The 27,213-nt window shown below is 40.1% G+C and overlaps 1 protein-coding gene across 5 annotated transcripts in view; it reads left to right on the top strand.

Moving 5' to 3' along the window:
* The window catches only part of ATP10B (ATPase phospholipid transporting 10B (putative)), a 360,087-nt gene that overhangs the window by 208,594 nt on the left and 124,280 nt on the right, over nucleotides 1-27,213 (top strand). For all 5 annotated transcript variants that reach the window (XM_016954150.4, XM_001137552.8, XM_054685268.2 and 2 more), the window contains 2 exons: nucleotides 3,223-3,348; nucleotides 26,087-26,381. In XM_016954150.4, coding sequence (XP_016809639.1) covers nucleotides 26,107-26,381 — 275 coding nt within the window. In that variant the 5' untranslated portion in view covers nucleotides 3,223-3,348; nucleotides 26,087-26,106. The remainder of the gene's footprint in view (nucleotides 1-3,222; nucleotides 3,349-26,086; nucleotides 26,382-27,213) is intronic.

Below are 27,213 nucleotides of genomic sequence, written 5' to 3'. Positions count from 1 at the left end.
CATTTATTTTCATGATTAGTGTTGGTATTTTTACGGTATACAAAGAGTTGCCATAAGCATAATACCAATTCATAACATCACACCAAGGGGAAATAAGGGCTTATATTACGTTCACTACATTTGCCAGCAGAAAACAATTAGGTTAGCAGTTGCAATTCAAGTAAATTCAGAGTAGCCATAAAATCACCAATGCCTTGGGAGGAGTTATAGGACATTTCAGAATCTTTACTGAAGGAAGAAATGCAACTTCTTTCCTGCCATTTGTTGATGCTGCAATTCCATTTGTGAAAGGAAAAAGTCTAACCACCATAATAGCTCTGTTAGTTTTTCTTGGGATGGCAGAATCATAGGCCTGAGAGACCTGCATATAAATCCTGCCTGGGTCTTTTATAATCTGAGCTTCAGGAAGCTGCTTAACCTTCTGGCACTGAGTTTCTTCATTGGAAAATGGTAATAATCACAATTCCCTTGCAAAGTGATGGTAAGTATTAGAGATAATCTACTCAACAGCACCTGGCACATAGAATGGACGAAATAATGGCCATATTATTTTACTTTTCCTAATGAGGACAATAATATTTATAGTAGAGTTTTGAGATTATGTTCAAACAAGTCACTGGCTCTTTACATACGGATCTCTTGAATGTCCTATGCCATTCCAGTCCATTGTTATAAATCTCTGTTTTTATTTAATAACTCATTTCCATTCAACTCAGCAACCATTCAGCAAGCACTACTATGGACACAGTGCTAGGCAAGGCAAGGCATACAAACACAAATCATGCATTGGCCTTTGCCCTCCAGGAACTACTGGGTTGTTGCAAAAGTAGTTGCAGTTATTGCCATTACTTTTTTTGAGACGGAGTCTCCCTCTGTTGCCCAGGCCGGAGTGCAACGGCGCGATCTCGGCTTACTGCAAGCTCCGCCTCCCGAGTTCACACCATTCTCCTGCCTCAGCCTCCCGAGTAGCTGGGACTACAGGCGCCCACCAACACGCCTGGCTAATTTTTTGTATTTTTAGTAGAGACAGGGTTTCACCATGTTAGCCAGGATGGTCTCGATCTCCTGACCTCGTGATCCGCCCGTCTCAGCCTCACAAAGTGCTGGGATTACAGGCGTGAGCCACCGTGCCCGGCCGCCATTACTTTTAATGGTAAAAACCCCAATTACTTTTGCACCAACCTAATACAGTTTTTTTTATTTATTGGCTAATTGTTCCATCCCAGTCCAAAGAACTCTGACGAACTTCAATCCTGTTGAGTTTACTTATTCCTTTGTTTATTCATCTGTTTATTCAACATCCAAGTTTGTGCTATGTGCCGGGACAGTGGCGGAACTTGAACCAGACGTAGTCCCTGTTCACGAGGAGCACTCTAGAGGGTTACTAGGGTTTGGTTTGTCCCTACCAAAACTCATGTTGAAATTTGATCCCCAGTGTAGCAGTATGGGAGGTGGGGTCTGATGAAAGGTGTTTGGGCCATGGGGTCGGATCCCTCTTGGGTGGCTTGGTGCCATTCCCAAGGTAGTGAGTGAGTTCTTGCTATGATGATACTGGATTAGTTCTCACAAAAATGAATTAGTTCCCATGAGAGTGGGTTCTTATAAAGCCAGGACACCCCTGGGGTTTTGTCTCTTTGTGTGTGTACCCTTCCCCTATGTCTTCTTCACCATGTTAGCATGCAGCACAAAAGCTCTCACCAAAAAGCAGAGCTATGCCCTTGAACTTCACAGTCTATAAAACTATAAGCTAAATAAACTTCTTTTCTTTATAAATTATCCAGTCTCTGATATTCTGAGACCATGGTATTGTTAGAGCAACACAAAATGGACTAAGACAAGGAGAATGCAGAGTGATTAATGTTCCAGGTTGGAATCCATACTTGTCTGACTTCAGAACTGGGGCCCAAATCTGCCATGCTGTACTGAGACATTTAATGAGCTTTATTAAAGTCCAGTCACACACCCTGCTTCATCTCCTAGTAGACTTCTAGGAAGGAATTTCTGGTATGTACCCGAAACTAGTCACCTAGTTTAGATTTGGGAAATAAATGGCACTAGGGACGTCAGTGTATGTATCCGATTCCTGGCCAAAGTTTCTACCTCAAGTACATTGCTGCTTTCTGCCCTGCAGAGGCAAGACCATGAATAACAAAATGCTTAAGCAGCCCTCCTATTTCTTTAGTTTCTAGACCAAATCCTCTCTCTGAGCAATTAGCCCCTTGCTTGCTTTCTTCTTAATCTCAGCCTGGCTGGCTCTCTGTGGCCCCCCAACTGAGATCCCACCAAGTACAGGGTAAATCCAACCTATGTTTTCATTCCAGATTCAGCACCCCGCCTTATCCCTTGTGACTAGTTTTGGGTACATACCAGAGAGCCCTTCCTAGAAGTCTACTAGGAGATGCAGCAGGGTGTGTGACTGGACTTTAATAAAGCTCATTAAGTGTCTCAGCACAGCATGGCAGATTTGGGCCCCAGTTCTGAAGTCAGACAAGTATGGATTCCAACCTGAAACATGCTCCCATGAATTGTAGGGTTTTAGGGAGGATATTTAACTTTACTGAGCCCTAGTTTCCTCTTCTGTAATATGGGAATAACAATAGTTTTAGCGCCAGGGATCTTGTGAGGATTAAATAAATTCATATTGGTGAAAGGCTTAGCTTAGTGTGTGATATTTGATAAGCTCTCAACCAATATATCACCGTTAAAGCAGGTGCTCTCCAAAACTGCTTCACTTTGGAACAAACTGTCCCAAGTTCACTGAGGGCTTGAACTTTTAGCAGGGAAGGCAGTTCTCAGGGATTCAGACCTTTTTCTACAGGAAGAGAGAAAATTGAGACAGAAAAAGAGAACTGAACAACAGAAGAAGAGAATTGGAGATATACATACGCTCCCCAAAGACACACCAGGCTTTGCCCTCTATCCAACTAATCAAATTTGAACATTACATCATTTGTGTTTTAGATTTTCTTTGAAAAAAGTTAGAGATATAGTTGAAGTTTACTGTGTATTCTCCTCCAATTCCTCTCCTTCTCCAAGCATTACTGTTGTCCTAAACTTGGTATTATTTCCACAAATGTTTTTCTACTATCATAAGTATATGTAAAATTTAAAACAATATAGTTTTACATAAAGAATATGTAGCATTGTTTTAAACCTTATATAAATAGCATTTATAACTGAACTGTTAGTTGCCTACTCAATATTTTCTTTTCTTGCTTACAGAACTTGCAATTTATTCTGATCAACAATTTGTCCAGCTAAAGTACTACATCTGCCCCCTCTTCTTGTGGCTGTAGGGGCACAGCAAAGGTCACTGGGCTAACCTCCTTAAAGGGACTCCGCTAACAGGTATATCTTTTGCGTTGCTTCCCCGTTTCTTTCCTCTTCCTATGTGGAACATGACTGAGGTGGATGTAGCCCCAATAGTCCTTTGGTTCATGACACTACCTTGATGATGGAAACCAGAGCTAAGGATGATGGAACAGAAAAAACGGGGTCCCGCAGGACCTTGGTGCCTCCATATCAGCCTTGGACTACCTACCTCTAGATTTGTTTTACATCATAAAGAAATCTCTACCTTGTTTAAGCCACTTATTATTGTTGTTTTTGTAGTTGTTAAATGTGGCTGAACCTAACCCTAGATAATGGAGACTCATATGTATCGTCTTCCCAGTGGAACTTTTTGCTCAACTTTACATTTTGTTTCCTAGCATTCTGTTTGTTTTATGAGGCAAGTATAGTGTTAAAGCACCAATTCTGGAGTAGATGGGCTGGTTCACAGCCCAACTCTGCCACCGACAGCTATGAGACCTTTAAATACTTAAATTTCTCTGCTTCTTACTTTCTTCATCTGTAAAATGGGGATGCTAATAGTACCCCCATCACAGGGTTGTTATGACAGTTATATGAATTAATATTGACATGCAAAGTGCTTATAGTAGTACTTACAGCAAAATAATAGTTAACCCTTAATAAGACATTATTATATGCTATGTATTCATGAGATATAGTACAATTTTAACTGCCATAAGATATTCTATTTTATAAATATGTTACAATTTTTTTATTCTACTCTTTGATGGACATTTAAGTTGTTTCCATTTTTGACATTTACTGAATGATGATGTAATTAATATTTCTGAAGATCTCCTTGTGCACGTGTGTAAATTGCTTCAAGGTATGTATATAGATGTGAAAATGCTTGGTCTAAGAACATGTGCACTTTCAACACGGCTTAATAAAGCTAAATTCTGGCCGGGTATGGTGGCTCACGCCTGTAATCCCAGCACTTTGGGAGGCCCAGGAGAGTGGATCACGAGGTCAGGAGTTCAAGACCAGCCTGGCCAAGATGGTGAAACCCCATCTCAACTAAAACTACAGAAATTAGCCAGGTGTGGTGGCAGGCACCTATAATCCCAGCTACTCAGGAGGCTGAGTCAGACAATTGCTTGAACCCAGGAGGCAGAGGTTGCAGTGAGCAGAAACCACACCACTGCACTCCAGCCTGGGCCACAGAGTGAGACACTGTCTCAAAAATAAATAAATAAATAAATAAATAAATAAATAAAGCAAGCTAAATTCTTCTCAAAATGGTCACAAAAAATTGTTTATGAAAGTATCCATTGCATCTCATCTTTGCCAAATCTCAACTTTAATTAGACTTCTCATTTTTCACCAGTCTGATGATGGTATAGCAAGGTAATTTCATTGCTGTTTTAATTTACATGTCCCTGATTACTAGTTAAGCTGAAAATAACTGTATGATTTGGAGATATTTGGATTTCTTTTCTGTGAATAACCTGTTCATGTCATTTTTGATTTTTCTATTGAGTTATCTTTTCCTTTTCAAATTTGTATATCTAATAATGTTACAAACATCTCCTCCCAATCTGTGGTTTACCTTTGCATGTTGTTTAGGGCACAGAAAGTTTAATGTAGTGAGATTTATCAGTTTTTCATTATTGATACCTGTGCCCTAAGAGTTTCCTCCCTACCTCAAGACCATAAGGATATGCTCTTGTATTTTGTTTTAATCCTCACCCTATCCCTCAATGAGGCAGGTCTTTAATGCACTTAGAATTTATTTTTTGTGTTGAAGTAGAAACAAGTTTTTGTTGTCATTGGTATATGAGTTATTGATGGTCTCAACACTATTTTCCAAGGGGTTTGTCTATCTGTACTGATTTGCAAGGCCATATCTGTCACATAACTAGCTCGCATATCTACACAGGTCTGTTGCCTGGCTCTCCGGTGTGTATCATTTGTCTGCTTGCTATCATGGTGCCAGTATACACTGTCTGAATCTCAGTCTTTAAGGGGTCTTTAATCCATGAGATAATTCAAGAACCTTGCATTGTTGTCATTGTGCAGATAAATCAGAGTCAGGATGGATTTTTCCCTAGACAGACAGCTCTTCCATCATGACATAGAACAAGTCTCACTGCCACAGGAACATAGCAGAAGGGCGGAATAGATTTAACTCAAACTTGCCTTTTACTTCTCTTCTCAATTTATACCCTGTGATATTACAGATTCCAAACCTGTACATGCCTTCTGCCACCATCAGAGGCTTCGCTACATGATTCTGTACTCAACAGAGCCCCACCCCACACTGCTGGACAGCAAAGCCATTTGTCTTACTAATGGTCCAAAGGAAAGGAAAGCTGCCTAGATGTCATATCTATAGCCTGGACAATTAAGAAGCACTTGTGATAGAGAATATTATATTGGAGATGTAAAAAGTCACCAAATCCTCACATGTACAACTCTAAAAAGATTGAGAAAATTGAAATTAATTATCCACTCACCAGATGGGGTGTTATCTCATTGGCTCTCTCATGAAAGGACAGAATAAAGTTATTAGAGATTGGAAGGGGGCGGGGGTTGAGCATAGCTACCTACACGTGTTAATTTGCTTTTATCTCAATTTCATATGTCAGAATAATAAGCCAAAATACCCTCAGAAAGAATGCTAGTTTTGTTTTCAAAATCAGACAACAAAATGTCAACGACACCCTAAAAATGTTGCAGTGGTTGTCAACCTCCCTGGACACCAGGGAACATCAGTGTATCTGCCTCAGTGGCCTCAATCAGACGGGCATATAAAAAGAAATGCCCAGTGGTTTTTCTAAACATCCATGGTCTCTTGCCAACAATTGAGGTTTAATGAAGAGGGGAAAATTAGACCTCAGAGACTAAGTCTTCTGAAGGTGGATATTTCCTGGAGGCATGTGCAACTCCCAACCCCCATCAGGCATTCCAGCCAGGGGACAGCACTCTATCATTCTTCTTCAAGCTTGTAGTGTCTGATTGATTTATCGATGTGCTGCTTCTCCGAGTCTCCACGGGCATTTTGCCAGTCAAGCCACAGGAGTACTTAAATGCTGAAGCCTGTGTCTCTACTTTCTTCCCAATTCTTTTTTGTCTCTTCTCTTTCTTCTCCTGTTTCTGCTTCTGTGGGTTTTTGGTCTTGTCATAGGAGATTCTTAGTCATTTTGACTTTATAGATTCTCTTCCACTCATCTGATATTAATAGGCTTTTCTTTAAGAAAAAACAGATTAACAACTTTGGTCTATTATTCTTCAGAAAGATGTACTTGGATTTGTGTGCCCCTATTCAGAACATAACATGCGCATATTACAATTTTTAAAAAGTATGTGATATTGTCTCATGGCTATGGAAAGTCTCTATCAAGAAATTTATTTGCTTGCAATTTAATGAGTTTTATAATAACCAGAGAGTCCCTTCAACATCTCAAATGGAGCAAGAAAATTGTGATTGGCTGTCATCAAGAGCCCAGGGTTCCTACCTTAAAAAGCCAGATCACTGTCCAGCAATACCAGCTCAGGGGGTCCTAGATTTGGGGGGTCCCACTGTAGTGGAAGAGTCAGAAGAAGTGTGACTCACATTAGAAAGTTGCTCAGTATTGTTTCAGATGAGAATAAAGAGGGCTGGGCACGGTGGCTCATGCCTGTAATCCCAGCACTGTGGGAGGCTGAGGTGGGCAGATCACCTGAGGTCAGGAGTTTGAGACCAGCCTGGCCAACATAGTGAAACCCCATCTCTACTAAAAATACAAAAATTAGCAAGGCGTGGTGGCAGGCGCCTGTAATCCCAGCTACTAGGGAGGCTGAGGTGGGAGAATTGCTTGAACCTGGGGGGCGGAGATTGCAGTGAGCTGACTCAGAGCCACTGCACTCCAGCCTGGGCGACAAAGCGAGACTCTGTCATAAATAAATAAATATAAAATAAAATAAAGAAATATTAAAACAAACCAACAGTCCACAAATCTTTGACCCATTGAGTCTTTTGGTGCCCTGAGGCCTATGTGTCACTGTGACACTAAGGCCAGTCTCTACTTTTCTCTAATTTGAAATGCTTTCTAATTTAAGAAGTGAAAAAATCACCCAGGTGAAATCTGAATAGTCTGTTGTTTAGTTCATTGTCCTGTATCGATATTAATTTCTTAGTTTTTGACCATTGTATCTTGGCTATGTGAGATTAGGAGAATCTCAGGTAAAGGAACTCTCTGTATTATCTTTGCAATTTTTCTGTAAACCTGAAATTACTTCAAAATAAAAAGGTTATTTTTAAACAAACTAACCAGGGCAATCACAGATGACTCAGGCTACGGAGGTAAACCTAAGTGGAATTCTGGCTCACGTTGAGGTAGAAAAATCAAGAGCCAAGGTGTCTGGGATGCACAGTGGGGACCTCATTTTAACTCTACTACTGACTATTCTTGCAACCTTAAGCCACTTAACGTCTCTTCATTTTTATTGTTTATTATTACAAATTACATCCATATTAATTATATAATAACACAGGCAAACCTCGTTTCATTGCTCTTCACTTCATTGAACTTCCTTTATTGCACTTCACAGATACTGTGTTTTTTACAAATTGAAGGTTTGCAGCAACCCTGCATCAAGCAAGAACACCACCACGATTTTTCCAACAGCATGTGCTGGCTTTGTGTCTCTGGGTAACATTCTGGGTATTCTCACAATATTTTAAACCTTGTCATTTATTACACCTGGTATAGTGGTTTGTGATCAGTGATCTTTGATGTTACTATTGTAATCATTTTGGGGCACCGCCAACCACACTCATGTAAGGTGGCAAACTTAATCTCTAAATGTGTGTGTCCTGACTGCTCTACCATCCAGCTGTTCCCCCATCTCTCTCCCTCTTCATGGGCCTCCCTATTCCCTGAGACATAGAAACATTGAAAGTAGGCCAATAAATAACCCTACAATGGCCTCTAAGTGTTCAAGTAAAAGGAAGAGTTGAATGTCCCTCACTTTAAATCAAAAGCTAGAAAATGATTCACCTTCGTGAGGAATGCATATTGAAAGCCAAGACAGGCTGAAATCTAGGCCTCTTGCACCAAATAGTTGACCAAGTTGTGAATGCAAAGAAAAAGTTTTTGAAGAAAATTAAAAGTGCTATTCCAGTGAATACACAAATGGTAAGAAAGCAAAACAGCCTTATTGCTGATATGAAGAAAGTTTTATAGAGCTGGATAAAAGGTCTAACCAGCCACAACACTCCCTTAAGCCAAAGCCTAATCCAGAGTAAGCCCCTAACTTTCTTCAATTTTATAAAGACTGAGAGAGGTGAGAAAGCTGCAGAAGAAAAGTTGGGACTGGGCATGGTGGCTCACACCTGTAATCCCAAAGTGTTGGCAGATTGTAATCCCAATTGTAATCACACTTGTAATCCCAAGGTGGGCAGATTGCTTTAGCCCAGGAGTTCAAGACCAGCCTGAGCAAAATGGTGAGACCCCCATCTCTACAAAAAAAATACAAAAGAAAATAGCCAGGCATGGCGGCCTGCACCTGTAGTCCCAGCAACTTAGGAGGGTGAGGTAGGAGGATTGCTTGAGCCTGGGATGTTGAGGCCACAATAAGCTGAGAAGGTACCAGTGTACTCCTGGACATGCCTGGACAACAGAGCAAAACCCTGTCTTAGAAAACAAAGGATACGGTTGGGCACCGTGGCTCATGCCTGTAATCCCAGCACTTTGGGAGTCCGAGGCTGGCAGATCACAAGGTCAGGAGATTGAGACCATCCTGGCTAACACGGTGAAACCCCGTCTCTACTAAAAACATAAAAAATTAGCCGGGTGTGGTGTTGGGCGCCTGTAGTCCCAGCTACTTGGGAGGCTGAGGCAGGAGAATGGCGTGAACCCAGAAGGTGGAACTTTCAGTGAGCTGAGATCATGCCACTGCACTCCAACCTGGGTGACAGAGCAAGACTGTCTCAACAACAACAAAAAAAAAGATGAAAGAAATGTTGGAAGCTAGCAGAGATTATTTCATAAGGTTTAAGGGAAAACAACCATCTCCATAATATAATACTGTGAGACTGCAAGGTGACGCAGCAAGTGCTGATGTAGAAGCTGTGGCAAGTTATCAAAAGATCTAGCTAAGATAATTGGTAAAAGTGGCTGCGCTAAACAATGATTTTTAGTGTAGATGAGTTTTTAATGTAGACAAACAACCTTATATTGGAAGAAGATGCCATCTACGACTTTCATAGCTGGAGAGAACTCAATGCCTGGCTTCAAAATATCAAAGAACAGGCTGACTCTCTAGTTAGAGAATAATGCAGCTAGTGACTCTCACTTGAAGCTAATGCTCATTTACATTCCTAAAATCCTAGGGTCTTTAAGAATTATGCTAAATCTACTCTGCTTGTGTTCTGTAAATTAGGACAACAAAGCCTAGAGGATAGCACATCTGTTTATGGCATGGTTTACTGAATATTTTAGGCCTGCTGTTGAGACCTACTACTCAGAAAAAGAAAACTAAAAAATTTTTTCAAAAGATTACTATTTGGCCTGGCACAGTGTTTCATGCCTATAATCCCAACTCTTTGGGAGGCTGAGGCAGAAGGAGCACTTGAGGTCAGGAGTTCAAGATCAGCCTAGGCAACATAGGCAACTGTTTCTACGAACAACAACAACAACAAAAATAGCCACGCATGGTAGTTCACATCTGTAGTCCCAGTTACTAAAGAGGCTGAGGTGAGAGGATGGCCCAGGAGTTTAAGACTGCAGTGAGCTATGATCATGGCACTCCCAGTTACTAAAGAGGCTGAGGTGAGAGGATGGCCCAGGAGTTTAAGACTGCAGTGAGCTGTGATCATGGCACTGAACTCCAGTCTGGGTGACAAAGTCAGATCCTGTCTCTCAACAACAATAACAAAGGTTACTACTCCTTAACACTGCCCCTGGTGACCTAAGAGCTCTGATGAAAATGTACAAGGAGATTAATGTTGTTTTCATGCATGCTAACATAACATTCATTCTGTAGTTTATGGATGAAGGAGTAATCTCAACTTTCAAGTCTTATTACTTAAGAAATACATTTCATAAGGCTGCAGTCACCACCCCCCTTATCAGTTAACAGCCATAACATCAAGACAAGCCAGGTGCGGTGACTCACACCTGTAATCCCAGCACTATGGGAGGCCAAGGCTGATGGATCACCTGAGGTCAGGCATTCAAGACCAACCTGGCCAACATGGTGAAACCTCATTTTTACTAAAAATTCAAAAATTACCTGGGTGTGGTGGTGGGTGTCTGTAGCCCCAGCTACCCAGAAGGCTGAGGCAGGAGAATGGCTTGAATCCAGGAGGTGGAGGTTGCAGTGAGCCAAGATCGCACCATGCACTCCAGCCTGAGTGACAAGAGTGAGACTCCATCTAAAAAAAAAAAAAACAAATATCAAGACAAAACTCTCCAACAGCAAAAAGATTATGACTCTTTTGATAAGCTCAGATGATGGCTGACATTTATTAGCAATAAAGTATTTTTTAATTAAGCTATGTATTTTTTAGACATAATGCTATTGCACACAATAGACTACAGTATAGTATAAACATAGCTTTCCTATGCACTGGGGAACTAAAAAATGTATGTGACTCACTTCATTGCAACATTCACTTTATTGTCGTATTCTGGAACCAAACCCACAGTCTCCAAGTTATGCCTATATGTAATTATATACATTATAAATTATTATAAATATTTCAGAAGAAAGGGCAATCAGATTCATCTCTAATATATGGAAAAATGAATAATTACCCACAGTCACATCCTACAAACCACAATTTCATCACATATGAAAATCCAGTATGAACAAATTTGCTTCTGCAGATCTTCTAGTTGACCCAGACAGTTTCAGTTCCAGTATATATTCAGTTCTAGCATATGCAAATATCAAGTCATTTTTAAGAAAAGAGGAAACTAAAGGGTTAGGTAAGAGTAAAAATGGTATATAGAAAATAGAGATGGCATAAACTACTATTAAAAGATAAAGAATATTGAAAGCAGGTGAATTGTATTCTTAGAAGTGTACCTTGGTTCTATTGGGAAAGCCTTTCCTGAGACAGAGCATCCTGTTACAAGTATCTTGGCCAGAAATTCTCCTGAACAGAGTTAAGAACTTGTAATCTTGTGTAATGGGAAAGGAGTTTCAAAAAACTTCCCCAATAATTCACCAATCTCAAAAATTCAGTTTTTCATAATTCCCTCAGATCAAAAGAGACAAAAGTCAAAAGCCCTGAGTCATAAAATCAAAATAATTTTTGTTTAATATTTCATAACAGATGTTAGCTACAAACAAAATTAATTTCAAGTTTCTTGTGTCAGGAGAGGCAAGCATTAAAAAGTTCTGAGGAGGAGATCCCAAGTGAAATTGCATCATACACATTGTTAATTACATGAATAAGTGTCATTTATATTGACGTTATTTCGCATGCTACCTTGGTTGTTTTGCTTAAAATGTTTTTTGTTATACTCCCAAAATTTGGTCCAAAAACAGGGAACTTCTATTATGATTTCTCAAGTTCCTTAACCACAGTTACTTCTAACTGGAGATTTTGAGGAATTTAATGCCTACAGCTGAAAAGAACCATTACAATACAAGCCCAATTTACCTCATAGGATTATTTGGGGAATAAAATGAGATAATAGAAATAAGTTTCTTTGAAATATTTTTAAATAATTTTAAATTACAAATTATTGTTTTTTGTTTATCAAATAAGTGAAGTATTTCTTAGTGTCTGTCAGTCATTGTACCTAGGAAGGAGGTGTAAAGTGATGACTGTCCTCACAAGGCAATAGGGTAGAGGGGTAAGTGCTCCCAGGAGCACTGGGGGTTAGAGTGGCAACTGACCTCATAAAGTACTGGGGTAGAGGGGTTACTGTTCCCAGGAGGCACTGAGGTAGAGTAGTGACTGCTCCCAAGAGGCCCTCGGGAGAGGGGTGACTGCTCCCAGGAGGCATTGGAATAGAATGATGACTGCTCCCAGGAGGCACTGGGGCAGAGGGGTAACTGCTCCCAGGAGGCATTAGAATAGAAGGGTGACTGCTCCCAGGAAGCACTGGGGCAGAGGGGTGACTTCCCAGGAGGCATTAGAATAAAAGGGTGACTGCTCCAAGGAGGCACTGGGGCAGAGGGGTGACTGTTCCCAGAAGGCATTGGGTAGAGGTGTGACTATTCCCAGGAGGCACTGGGATAGATGAGTAACTGCTCCCAGGAGACATTAGGGTAGGAGGGGGTGACTACTTCCAGCAGGCACTGTAGAGGGTAGAGTAGTGACTGCTCTCAGGCAGCTCTAGGGTAGAAGGGTGATTGCCTTGTAGAATCGCTCAATCCAGACTTGTACAGAGGTTCACTACCCAGAACTAAGGGCTAAAATGGGATAAGGAAGAGTACTGTGGAGCACACACATAGCCCCTCAATCATAAATTAGCTAGGCTTTTTGAGCATGGGAAGTGGGTTACAGCATGCTGGTAATGATGGTGTGTCAGTGGGAGAGAAAGATGGACACAAAATAATTTCCTTATGACTAGAATGTAAAAGAGAGGATAACAAAAGACAGGGCTGGGAAGAAAGTCTGTGTCTAGTTTATGAGGGGAAGGAGTTGTAAATTATGTTTAAGTTTTGTTCCTTATGCTGTGAGGGAAATTAAAATCAGAGAGGATTTTAAGCAAGGAGATGGCATGAATCGATCTAGAGTTTGGCAAAATATTTCTGATTTCACTGTGGAAAAGAGACTAGAGGGGGCAAAACTGGCAGCAGAGGGACAAATCACGAGGCCAAGTAAGCACAGCTAGAGATGAGAGTGGCCTGGATGGGTGTGTGGCAATGGATCCAGAGGAGAGTGAAGCAAACAGACACACATGTAATGGCTTACAACCAACAGGACTTGATAATTGATTGGATATGAGAGGTGAGAGAGGAATCAAAGTCTTGGGCAACCGAAAGGGTAGGGTTGCCATTCCATGAGAGAGGTAATAGGGGGCAAGTGCAGATGTAGGGGTAAAGATACTGAGGCTGTTTGGAGGCAAACTGAGATTGACGTTCTCAGGAGACATCCAAGGGGCAATGTTCAATAGACAGTTGGATCTTTCTTGAAATTCCTCCCTACTTTGGGACTAGAAGTTTGAAACACGGAGACCTTTTGAGAACTCTGTTATTATTAATCTAATAAAAGAGGAAAAATAATAAAGTTGAGAGGGTTCTGTTATTTTTTGGAAGTGTGAGAATGTCCAGCCCAAAGCACGTATGAAAAAGTAACTCAGACAAAACAGAGGAATGAAAAGTTCTCCATTTCTGAAAAAAGAAGCAGCTACTTAGCAATTATGTGCTGTGAGATCACTTACCTTTCATGGAGAGTCCAGGCTGCCGTTTGGGGAAGAAATAGTCTGCCGTCTGGAAATGTCCCTTAACATGGTCATGCATCCCCCTGGACTTGACATAAGTCAAGGTGAGAATTAAACTTGAGATGAAAGTGCTAGAGATGTATATAGGCCTTAAGGATTACTTAGTCCAATTCTCCCATTTTACAGAGGAAGAAACTAGGGCCCAGGGAGAATGACTTGCCCATGGCCACACAGCTGGTTAGTGGGATATAGAAGCCAGACATCTTGGCTTGCCTTACCTTGTCCTTTAACGCTTAGATGAAATCACTTGAATCCCCAACCCAGATCCTAAGGAACATCCAGTGCCACTTCCCCCACAACTTCTAAAATTCCTCTGGGACTTATGTTTTTCCCAGTCATCCCTGGTTCTGATTTCCAGAATTTTCTGTATTTCTCATTCTCCACTCTTTCCTGTGGCTTTTCTTTAATCATTTCCCTTTGGCCTGAAACCAAAGAAGGGGACAGCCCCTTCTTCATGACTTCTAGACCCCCAATCAAATGATACCTTTCATAGTTGACAATTCTATTTTGCGAAGTTTCACTAACAATTTTAAAGTAACATGGAAGGACATTATATTATAATATTTTCCGTATTTCTAAGTGAATATTGACTTTTAAAAAAATCTCTCTGCCCTTTTCTGCCAACACAGACACCAAACCTGCTACCGTCTTATCTCTATTTCTCATGCTTTTGCCAGCTAATTTGCCCTCCCTTTCCCTCCCCCTTTTCCTTTTCTCCTTAATTCTTGTCCCTTTGCCTTTTACCCCAAATGCTGATTAAAAGTATATTCCTTCCCTAGGAAAACTCTGAAGGCAGCCACTATCATATCAGTTTTTCTCACTCCATTTCACAAATCTGGTGCCACATTCTCTGTGCTAAGCCAGATGCCTAGTCCATTAAGGAAGCTGCTCCAAAATTTCCCAGGTCTTGCTCCATGCCTGCCCCCACCTCAGTTCTTCCGGGGTGTACTAATTGGTATGTAATTCACAGACCATGCGTATGTTTGAAGTGAACTGAGCCAGTCAATGTGTACTATTGTCTTTTAATTGCTTTCAGCTTCATGAACTTTGAACAACTTTTATCACCTCTCAGCTCCGCACTGATTCATCCAGCTTCTGTGAGGGATTTATTTACTTTTAATTAGATCCAACTTAATTATTTTGTCAGTAAAACATACCAAAAGAATCTATAAAACAATTTTTAAGTGAAATCACATTTCTGCCTAGAGGGATGTTAAAAATGAAATTATGCATCTCATTTTACCTGTCTCTCACAAAGGAAATATTGCCTGCACTGTCTTTTTATTTCCCAAGATATTTTGCCTTTCATTAGGAAGATACCTGGGAGATCAGGCTTAGAATAAAGGGAAGAAAATGGGAAAAGGTAGTTCGAGTTTTCAAGGGAGAACACATAGGTGAGCATAAAAGGCAGTGTCTCTCCGGATTTGCTATTTGGCAACCCCTACATTAAAATGACCTGGGAGCTGGTGAAGAGGGCAGATTTTCCACCCCCATCCCCAGAACTTCTGATTCAGGGGGTCTGACATGGGGATGAGAAGTGAAGCTTCTCATTTTCCTATTCTTGTGCTTTCTGGATTCATGCCTGCCTCTGGCTACTCAACTCTCTAATTCACTGATTGGCTATTTCTACTTCCCCAAGATGCTTGCCTTGTCCTTCTCAGTCAACTGTGTTTTCTTACATCTCTAACAACTTCTGGTCCTTACTGTCTGCCATTCATTCAATTTCCCATTGGTAGCCTATTCAGTACCTTTCCATGTATATATATGTATATCTCATCTCCCAACCATTTTATTATGTCAGGGACTCTGCATCACTGATTTTCCTCTCTGCACTTCACCTTGTACCCTGCTTTCAGTTCTGGGCTCCCTTTACAATACCAATGTGTCCAAATGTCTTTAGCACACCAGCGTGTGAAAGATCTCTTCTGTCATCAAAGAATTTACAACTTCTGCCTGACAGTAGCTATAATTCTGGTATTAATTAATCGAGAAAATATATAATTGCAAATCCTACCATAAAATTAATAATGCCTTTGAATAAAATTATAATATATTAATCTCAACAGTATCTGCTACACTTAAAAATAGTGGCTTGGCCAGGAGCAGTTGTTAAGAAGAAAATGGATTTGAAAAATATTGAAAGGGCAAAAATGGATAAAACTTAAAAATAGATTGGCTGTAGTAAATGAAAGAGAGGTCAAAGGTTACTCTTAAGTCACTAAGGTAAACAGAGATGCTATTCATGGAAATGGGTACTACTGGAACTAAAGTGAATTTTGGAGAGAATCCAAGAGTTTTAGAATTGTTAAAGTTGAAATACCTAGAAAACAAGTAGAAATGGCACATAAGCAGTAGGATATTTTGATGTAAAGTTCGAGAGAGAAATCCGAGCTCCAAATACACCAAATTGGAGACTAGCTTGCAAGATAATTTGTGATACTCTAAACTCTAATGAACTTGGCAGGTGATGAAGTGTAATGTGGCAGACGAGAAATATTTTCTTGTCTGTTAAAAAAATATTCATCTTTGGAAATCTGTTGGAGTAAAGCTCTTATGAGTTGGGGAGCTAGGAGAAAACCAACCAGGGGTTAAAAGCTTTAATTGACTCAAGGACTAGTGATGAGGGCTGAGTGTGGCATGCTGAAGATGCTTGAGTTATGGAACAGACTCTCCTTCTATCTTTCCTTTCCCACAAAGGCCCATTCTATAGGATTACATTTGTCATGTATTTTAATTATCTTCTACAGAATTGCATCCTTTCATTAATTTTATTTTAGGTGGTTGCTATTTCTTTCTCACTCTCTCTTTTCCACTAGTCCCCACTTTTACCAACCAAAGACAACAATCTCCACCCCACCCCACCCTGCATACATTTCTTCTTAATGTTTCTTTCTCTCTAGAGGAAGTCAGCTTCTGGCATCCTAATTATAGGACATGTTTTGTAGCCTGTGAATAAGGCACAATCACAGCTCTTGTTCTTCCCATTGGGAAGGACAGAGCACTTTTTTGTGCTCAAAAGAACTGATTCCATACAAGCAGCTATATGTAGATGCCTGTAGCTGAGTACAGTGCAAATGGGAATGCTAAAGTTCAGCCTTCCCCAAGTCTTCTAGCCTATCCAAACTCCACTGCAGAATAAGGTCTCCGCTTAGACTATTCCTTTCCCACGAAGGCCTCACTGAATTTTCCTGGGCAGGTCCACACTACAGAACTTATGGAGGGTCTTTCAAATGGCAATTTCTGTTTTGTGGCATATTTGTCTGCAACTAGATATCTTTTTTGAATCTAAAATGTCATCAATTTAATAATAATTTGTGAGTGTAAGTAAACACTAACATAGCAATTGTGTGAAACAATTTAGTTTCAAAAATTTATTAAAATGTGGAAAAAGGACATTTTGTATTCTAATAAATATAGCTTTTACTGAAATGGATTAGGAAGAAATGACAAGTTCTACAGAGAAATCACTCTATTCCCCTTATCTTTGTTTCTTCATCTGTAAATGAGTTTCGGTAAAATCAGTAAAAGACTAACTGATGGTCATTCCTCAAGCAAATCCAATCAAAATAAGTAGAAAAAGCAAAATGGATAAGAAATTTATGATGAGATTGTTTTACTGCAAATCCTTCCTTGATCTACTACAATGCTTGGGGGCATGGATAGGAATCTGGCTCACTGAGTTTTTTTATTGAATTCAGGGTTGATGAAAAACCTGTTGTTTGTTGTTGTTGTTGTTATTGTTTTGACTTTGTGTTGAGGGGAAGAAACTTGCAAACCATGTTAGCAGCCTTTCCTGCATTAGTAGGTAAGCCACAAATAATGGAAATGACTGATCCTTTCTGGGTGAGTGGTGATGTTTCTGAACCTGGTTCCCAGAACAGCAAATAGAGACATAGAGGTGTAGGCCAATGTTGTCATAAGGGATCAAGAGTTTTTATTTTAATAAAAGTAGTTCCTGTCAGTGCCTATTAAAAAAACATATCAATACTGTCAAACCATTTCATTTTGGTATTAAGGTTTAGCTCAAAGCCAAAGTTAATATTGAAGCTTTTGGCCAGGCATGGTGGCTCATGCCTGTAATCCCAGCACTTTGGGAGGCTGAGGTGGGTGGATCACCTGAGGTCAGGAGTTCAAGACCAGCCTGGCCAAAATGGGAAACCCTGTCTCTACAAAAAAATACAAAAAATTTGCCAGGCATGATGGCGGGTGCCTGTAATCCCAGCTACTCAGGAGGCTAAGGCAGGAGACTCACTTGAACCTGGGAGGCAGAGGTTGCAGTGAGCCAAGATCATGCCATTGCACTCCAGCCTGGGCGACAGAGTGAGACTCTATCTCAGTGAAAAAAAATTGAAGCTTTTGAGAAGTGAGTTCACCTAAAGTAAAATATATTGCATTTAATAAAAATGCTATTTGGGTGTGGTAAAAATTGAGAAGATGATTCAAGAATGATTTTAATTTGTGAAAAACTGATATAATTATTGATTTGAAGATCTGCTAACTCCAGACTATTTCTTCTACAGTGGTTATTGTTTGTTAACTAGATATCTAATAGGAAATCTTTTCTTTTTTTTTCCTGCAATTTACACATTTTGTCCTCAGGGTAGGGTGCTTTAAAAATTCCTGTAGTTAACTGAACGCCAAACTTTTTAAAATTCTAATTCATTCTAATATCAGGGTTTTATATTATTTTATCAATAATCTAAGTTTAGATTAAACTTAATTTTATAGATTTTTCTCCCATAGTCCTAACCCACTGATATGCTTTTTAGAGAATTGGGCATGGAGGAAAAATAATTCTCTAGTAAAGACTTATTTCTGCTTTTTAGCCTACTTGGGTCTTCTATCCATTCTTGAAGTCAACGTGTTTGCTGTAGCCACAGAAGACTTGCAACTATGGCTTTGTCTTCCTAGGATGCTTACTTACAGAAACACAGCACACACACACACACACACACTCACTCACACATATATACACACAGTAGTACTCCATCCAGCTACCTCTCACTCATTCCCTGATCTCAGTTCAAGCCCCACCTCTTGGGAGACAAGGTCCCATCCCTCTGTAATGTGCTCACTGCACCCTGCTCTCTTTTGTGGTATTAAATAAAAATTACAAGAGGCCATTGTTTTGGACAAAGCTAGGCCCCAACAGACTAGACTAAAAATTAAAGTGGAGTCATTTTCACTAAACTAAAACTAAATTATTATCAACCTTCAGAAAAATCAAGAGAGAGACATAATTTCCCAAATAGGTCAGTTTCAATTGGTATGAAAAGGAAGTTGCCCCTGCCTTTAATCCTTACAAAAAAAGTAACCTGATGTTACCCAGTCAGTTATTTTTCTATTGTTCTGTTTCCTGTTCCTCCCTTACAAGGAAACTAATTTTGAAATGACGAATTCATTTTTGTTTTGTGTTTCTGCTTTCTTCAGCCCTTTCTATAAAGCCAATCTCTGCTCAGCTCATTGGAACGCTGATTATATTTTATGAAATGAAGTGCTGCCCAATTTTAGAACCAAAAATAAAGTTAATTAAGATCTTTAAACCTGTTGTGATTTTGTCTTTTGACAGTGGCACTTTTCCTGGTTGGTGAATATATATTTATTTCTAAAAGTGTATGTTTAAAATCTCCCAGACACCTAATGTAAGCTCAGGCAGAAAGGGATGCATGGGTAGGTTTTACTCACCTGGTATATAAACGAGGATTCAATAAGTATTTGTTGATTGAATGAATGACTAGTTGATTTATCCCGTAACAGTGAAAATGGAACTTGCTAGAGATGGGGTTTATTTGGGCTCATTAAAATGAAACAGAAAGGAACTAGAGTCAATTGGAAATGTGAGCCAGGTAAGGTGGAGAAAGTTTGGGAGAGAGAAACAGAATTCCTCAAAAAACTGAAGTTAGCCCAGCTTGTTAGGCTAAAGGTCCCCCATATAGGATTGTCTTCTTATCATCTAGAGGACATTGTACCTAGAAGAGAATAAGGCTGGTGCTTGAGAGGATTATCACTTCAAGCCTGAGGTGATCTGAGTATAAATTGGCAAAATTAGGTAATCCTCAAGTTATTTTTAGTGGGAGGTGCCATTTCAAAAATCTAGAATGAGACAAAGGCTTTACAACTGGAAGGAACTTAGGGAGTTCTTCAGGTGTGCCCCACCCTAAACTTTCTGCAAGCAGCAATAAACCACACCTCAGATAATGGGATTATGCAATCCCTCTTTGTTTCCTGTTCCACTCTCAGGAAGAAGTACTTTATTTGGAGGGGAGAGGGGCAGTGGGTCAAAGAGCTGCCTCTATCCCCAGTGTCGGTCCCTCCAGCCCACCCTTATGTGCTTCGGCCAGAATGATGTTTGGAATCCGCATTCACAATGTGTCATTTCCCTGGCACTCTTCAGACTCTCTCTTGCCCTCAGCATAACAGCCTCAACAGGCCATCTGACCCTGGGCTGTCTCTCCAGCCTCAGCTTCTGCCACTCTTTGTCTCCCGTTCCATGTACTCTACACCAGGAGTCCCCAGTCCCTGGGCCACGGGCCCATAGCAGTCCATGGCCTGTTGGGAACCATGCCACACAGCAGGAGGTAAGCGGCAGGCGAGCATTGCCTGCTGTCAGATCAGTGGAGACATTAAATTCTCATAGGAAGGTAATGCTATTGTGAATTCTGCATGCGAGGGATCTAGGTCACGCCCTCCTTATGAGAATCTAAGGAATGCCTGATAATCTGAAGTGGAACAGTTTCATCCCAAAACTATCCCCCAACCACTGTCCATGGAAAAATTGTCTTCCATGAAAGCAGTCCCTGGTGCCAAAAAGGTTGAAGACCACTGCTCTATGCAACACCTCAGGAACTTCTTCCCATTTCTGGAACTCGTTCTTCTACCTGGAGCACTCTTCCCCAACCTCTCTACCTAGCTAACTCCTACGTTTCTTCAGGTAACTTTAAATAAATGTTCCTTTTCCCACGAGTCTTTCCCTGACTATACTACTGTGTGTGTGTGTGTGTGTGTGTGTGTGTGTGTGTGTGTGTGTGTGTGTGTGTTTTCTGACCCATGGAAACATCTTGCCCTTTACCTCTAAATACTTTGGGGTGGATTTCCTAAAACCAAGAGTGTTTTAATGTATAACCACAATATAATTATCAAAATCAGGAAATTTGAGATTGTTAAAATGCTATTACCTAACTGTAGTTTATATTCAGATTTTGCCCATTGTCCAGTAATGCCCTTTATACCTATTTTATCTTCCTCTAGTATAGGATTCAACCAAGAATTATGCATTACATTTAGTTTTTATTTTTAGTTTATTTTAATTATAAACAGTTATTTTGCCCCTTTTTTGACCATTTACACTTGAAAAACACAGGCCAGTTGTTTTATAGACTCGCCCCCCAATTTGAGGTTTTTTAGTGTTTCTACCAGAGAGATAACTCATGTTCTCAATACATCATATCAGGAGGCAAAAGATGTCATTTTATCCCAATATTTGTGATACTATAGCCATAACAGGTCCAGCGCCCAATATGTGCAGCAAATCAATATGCCAAGATGTCAAGTTGCAAGAGAAAGAGATTTAATTGGAGGGCTGCCGAATAAAGAGATGGGAGGAAACCTCAAATCCATCTCCGTGAGGAGTTTGGGGCTAAAGTTTATAAGAGTTTTAGAACGGGCAGAAGTGTGAAGATTGTTGATTGGTCAAGGAGTGCAGGGTGAAATCATAGGACAGACCGATGAAGAAACTGTCCTCATGCTGATTCTGTTCCTATGTGGGGTCTTCAAACTGGTTGGCATCAGCTGTTTCACCGGACTTCAGAATCTGAAAAACATCTTCAGCAATTCTTAAACAAAAGCTTTATGATTCTAACATCAGAAACTCAATCTTAAACAAAACCCTTATGACTCTAATGTCAGAAATCCTATCTTTAGGAGCAATGGGGAAGCAAATGGTCAGGATCTAGTGACTTTCAGTTACAAGGAAGTAGGTCAAAGTGCAGCCTGATTAATGCTTAGTTATAACTCTATTTCTGTCCAGAATTCTTGTTAACCCTGTGAGGACAGCTTCAATACTTGCTTTGATCTCTGTTGTAAGGTGGTGTCTGCCACATTTCTCCACTAAAAAGTGATTCTTTTTATCATTATAATGAATAATATTGGGGGAGGATACTTTGAAACTATATAAATATTTAGTTCCTCATCAAACTTTCATTCACTAATTTGGCATCCAAGTTATATCTGCTTTACTTTTAAGGAAGCTCATCTTACATGGTTAAAAAAAGTAAAGACTATTCTTATGATAAATGGACTTTTAATCCTACTCCACCGAAAATAACTACATTTCCCACATCAATCCAATCTCTTCATTTAAGAAGATCTTACCACCTAATAGTGAGAGAAGTCTGATATGGATGGCATTAACCAAGGCAAGAGTTCTCATTTGCATTTTCAATGCTATTCATAAATTATCTTTTCATTTCCTTTTCCTTTGCAGTAAAAAAGAAATCCATGAAGGTGCATTTTTTGTAATAACAAAGAAGATACACAATATTATTTCCAGCTTGCTAAATGTTATAAGATTGCTTTTGGTCACATTATGATAGGCATCCGTAATTACATTTACCTTTTCAGGCTTGCTACAAGGGCTTACTTAGTCTCTGAAGAGCTTCCTGCAGGCTTGGGGTCTGTGGACTGAAAATCAGTTGGATTGATGAAAGCTATGAGAAGAATTATGATGAGGGTCAGATCATATGGGCATCAGGAAAGTAAAATATTACCATTTAAACTAGAAATAAAACTTTTTTTCCTAAGTGATCATATTTACCATGACAAGCTGGGTAATTAATTGTAAGATTAATAGTACTTGATATTCACTCATCCACTTATTCAAAAGAAAATTATCCTATGAGCCTACTACATGAGAAGGACCATTATATACGACTTCTAACTTTATAAAATGTATCTTTGAATAATATCCTTCTGGGTCTTTAAGAAAAATTTGGCCAAAAAGAACCTTGAGAGTTTGCTTGTAGGCTTTATTTAAAAGAGTTCAGGAACTGGAAACTCCTAGGTAAAGCAGCATTTTTTTTAATCATTATTATACTCTAAGTTCTGGGATATATGTGCAGAATGTGCAGGTTTGTGTACATAAGTATACCTGTGCCATGGTAGTTTTCTGCACCCATCAACCCGTCATCTATATTAGGTATTTCTTCTAATGCTATCCCTCCCCTAGCCCCTAACCCCACAACAGGCCCTGGTGTGTGATATTCCCCTCCCTGTGTCCATGTGTTCTCATAGTGCAACTCCCAATTATGAGTGAGAACATGTGGTGGTTGGTTTTCTGTTCCTGTGTTAGTTTGCTGAGAATGATGGTTTCCAGCTTCATCCATGTCCCTACAAAGTACATGAACTCATCCTTTTGTATGGCTGCCTAATATTCCATGCTATGTATGTGCCACATTTTCTTTATCCAGTCTATCATTAATGGGCATTTGGGTTGGTTCCAAGTCTTGGCTATTGTGAAGAGTGCTGCAATAAAGATACGTGTGCATGTGTCTTTGTAGAAGAATGATTTATAATCCTTTGGGTATATCCTCAGTAATGGGATTGCTGGGTCAAATGGTTCTTCTGGTTCTAGATCCTTGAGAAATCACCACACTCTCTTCCACAATGATTGAACTAATTTACACTCCCACCAACAGTGTAAAAGCATTCTTATTACTCCATATCCTCTCCAGTATCTGTTGTTTCCTGACTTTTTAATGATCACCATTCTAACTGGCTTGAGATGGTATCTCATTGTGGTTTTGATTTGCATTTCTCTAACAACTAGTGATGATGACCTTTTTTTCATACGTTTGTTGGCCACATAAATGTCGTCTTTTGAGAAGTGTCTGTTCATATCCTTTGCCCACTTTTTGATGGGATTGTTGGTTTTTTCTTGGAAATTTGTTTAAATTCTTTGTAGATTCTGGATATTAGCCCTTTGTCAGATGCATAGATTGCAAAAATTTTCTCCCATTCTGTAGGTTTCCTGTTCACCCTGATGATAGTTTCCTTTGCTGTGCAGAAACTCTTTAGTTTAATTAGATCCCATTTGTCAATTTTGGCTTTTGTTGCCATTGCTTTTGGTGTTTTAGTCATGAAGTCTTTGCCCATGCCTATGTCCTGAATGGTTTTGCCTAGGTTTTCTTCTAGGGTTTTTATGGTTTTGGGTCTTACCTTTAAATCTTTAATCCATCTTGAGTTAATTTTTGTCTAAGGTGTAAGGAAGGTGTTCAGTTTCAGTTTCTGCATATGGCTAGTCAGCTTTCCCAGCACCATTTATTAAATAAGGAATCCTTTCCCCATTGCTTGTTTTTGTAAGGTTTGTCAAAGATCAGATGGTTGTAGATGTGTGGCATTATTTCTGAGGGCTCTGTTCTGTTCCATTGGTCTATATCTCTGTTTTGGTACCAGTATCATGCTGTTTTGGTTACTGTAGCCTTGTAGTATAGTTGGAAGTCAGGTAGCATGATGCCTCCAGCTTTGCTTTTTTTGCTTAGGATTGCCTTGGCTATATGGGCTCTTTTTTGGTTCCATATGAAATTTAAAGTAGTTTTTTCAAATTCTGTGAAGAAAGTCAATGGTAGCTTGATGGGTATAGCATTGAATCTATAAATTACTTTGGGCAGTATGGCCATTTTCACGATATTGATTTTTCCTATCCATGAGCATGGAATGTTCTTCCATTTGTGTGACCAGTGGTTTGTAGTTCTCTTTGAAGTGGTCCCTCACATCCCTTGTAAGTTGTATTCCTAGGTATTTTATTCTCTTTGTAGCATTTGTGAAGCGGAGTTCCCTCATGATTTGGCTCTCTGTTTGTCTATTATTGCTATGTAGGAATGCTTGTGATTTTTGCACCTTGATTTTGTATCCTGAGATTTTGCTGAAGTTGCTTATCAGCTTAGGGAGATTTGAGGCTGAGAATATGGGGTTTTCTAAATATACAATCATGTCATCTGCAAACATAGACCATTTGACTTTCTCTCTTCCTATTCGAATACCCTTTATTTCTTTCTCTTGCCTGATTGCCCTGGACAGAATTTCCAACACTATGTTGAATAGGAGTGGTAAGAGAGGGCATCCTTGTCTTGTGCTGGTTTCCAAAGGGAATGCTTCCAGCTTTTTCCATTCAGTATGATATTGGCTGTGGGTTTGTAATAAATGGCTTTTATTATTTCAAGATACTTTCCATCAATACCTAGTTTATTGAGAGTTTTTAGCATGAAGGTGTGTTGAATTTTATCAAAGGCCTTTTCTGCATCTATTGAGGTAATCATATGGTTTTTGTCATGGTGTCTGTTTATGTGATGAATTACGTTTATTGATTTGTGTATGTTGAACCAGCCTTGCATCCCAGGGATGAAGCTGACTCGATGGTAGTGGACAAGCTTTTTGATGTGCTGTAAAGCAGCATTTCTTTGCCACCTGGGCAGACCATCTGCTTAATCAAGTACTTAGTTTCAGAAACCACCAAATGGAGTGGAGAAAAAGAAAGGGATCCCCTATCCCCACCTCCAGCCATCTAGATTAAGAAAAGCCAGCTGACTGGACAGTAGCACAGCCCAGTCACCTCATGGACAAATTTCCTAGGAAAGAACCTGTCCCATCTATTCTACTTATCACTCTCCTTTGAGGTTCCAGCCACAGGTGAGTTTCTGGAAAATGTCATCAGAATCAGAAAATGTTAGCGCCAAAGAAAACCTAAAGAATAGGTACCTTTTCCTTTGTTTTAAGATGTGTCGCAATATATTTTTCTGTACTATCCAATTTGTTCCTCACAAAAATCTTGTGGAATAAGTATAGAAAGAATAGTGTTCCTAATTTCACAGTGAGGAAGCTGGAGATCAGTTGAAGGTGAAGGAACAGCTCCCCACTAGGACTGAACCAGAGCTAGACTTCTGACCTGCAGGGTCATAGCCCAGCAAGCCACACTTTAGCTATCCCTGACAGCCCCAATTAGGCCAAAAGCACGTCCCACCCACTTCAATGCTCCCATGGCACGTATTCCAGTGTTAGGAGCATGTTATTTATGTGATTATTTGTTTAGTGTGTCACCCTAGAACATAGGGATTCTAACATCAGACACTCAATCTTAAACAAAATCCTTATGACTCTAATGTCAGAAATCCTATGTTTAGGAACAACAGGGAAGCAAATGGTCAGGATCTAGTGAACTTTAGTTACAAGGAAGTAGGTCAAAGTGTGGGTTAAGACTACTTTCAGTGTCTACCCTGCATGGATGGGGGAGAAATGAACAGGCCAACATGCTGCACGTTTCTCCTAAACATAATTCCTCCTGTGTCTGTTTTCAGATCTTCGCCTGCTGCTGGAAATGGCCCTCTCAGTGGACTCATCGTGGCATCGGTGGCAGTGGAGAGTCAGAGATGGCTTCCCCCATTGTCCATCAGAAACCACACCGCTGCTCTCTCCAGAGAAAGGGAGACAGAGCTACAACTTGACACAGCGGCGGGTCGTGTTCCCCAACAACAGCATATTCCATCAAGATTGGGAAGAGGTCTCCAGGAGATACCCTGGCAACAGAACCTGCACAACCAAATACACCCTCTTCACCTTCCTGCCCCGGAATCTCTTTGAGCAATTTCATAGGTACAGATCCAATTGTCTGAACAATACTCTTTTTAGAGAAAGAGTCTCCTTCTGTTCCCCAGGCTGGAGTGTAGTCGTGCAATCTCGGCTCACTGCAACCTTCACCTCCTGAGTTCAAGGGAATCTCCCACCTCAGCCTCCCAAATAGCTGGGACCACAGGCGTGCACCACCATGCCTGGCAAATTTTTGTACTTTTATGTAGATATGGGGTTTTGCCACGTTGCCCAAGCTGGTCTCTAACTCCTGGGCTCCAGTGATCCGCCTGCCTCAACCTCCCAAAAAGATGGGATTACAGGAGTGAGCCACCACACCCGGCCACCAATACATATTTTAAACAAGTATTTACCACTTAGATAAACTCAGAGATGCTACCCTCTGGGGGCCACCTTTCCTTTAATATCCAAATGCATTTGTCTTAAGAAGTTTTTGTCATTCATTCTTTCATTCAACAAATATTTGTCAGGTTCTACGCTGTCTCAGGCCATAAGCTGGGAGCTGGAGATACATAAAAAAAATAGAGAGGCAGAGAGATACTGTCCTTATTGAATATATTGTCTAGTAAAAGAGACAGACATTAGTTTTTTAATTATATAAATTGATATAAAGTTGTAACTACAATAGATACTTCTAAGGAGAGGTATATGGTGCTATTATAGTGAATAATAAGGAAATCTTGGCCTAGTTAAGGAAGTCAGGGAATTGAAGTACAACATGAAAGAGAGACTGCATTACCTGAGTGAAAAGGGATGGACAGAAGTCAGCAGAATGTTCCTGCAGACAGACCTGCACATGCAAAGGCACTGTGGCAAGAGAGAGCAAGATGCACGTGGA

This window comes from Pan troglodytes, chromosome 4 (genome assembly GCF_028858775.2).
Source record: "Pan troglodytes isolate AG18354 chromosome 4, NHGRI_mPanTro3-v2.0_pri, whole genome shotgun sequence".
Taxonomy (NCBI): Eukaryota; Metazoa; Chordata; class Mammalia; order Primates; family Hominidae; genus Pan; species Pan troglodytes.
This window is presented reverse-complemented; position numbering and strand designations above follow the sequence as displayed.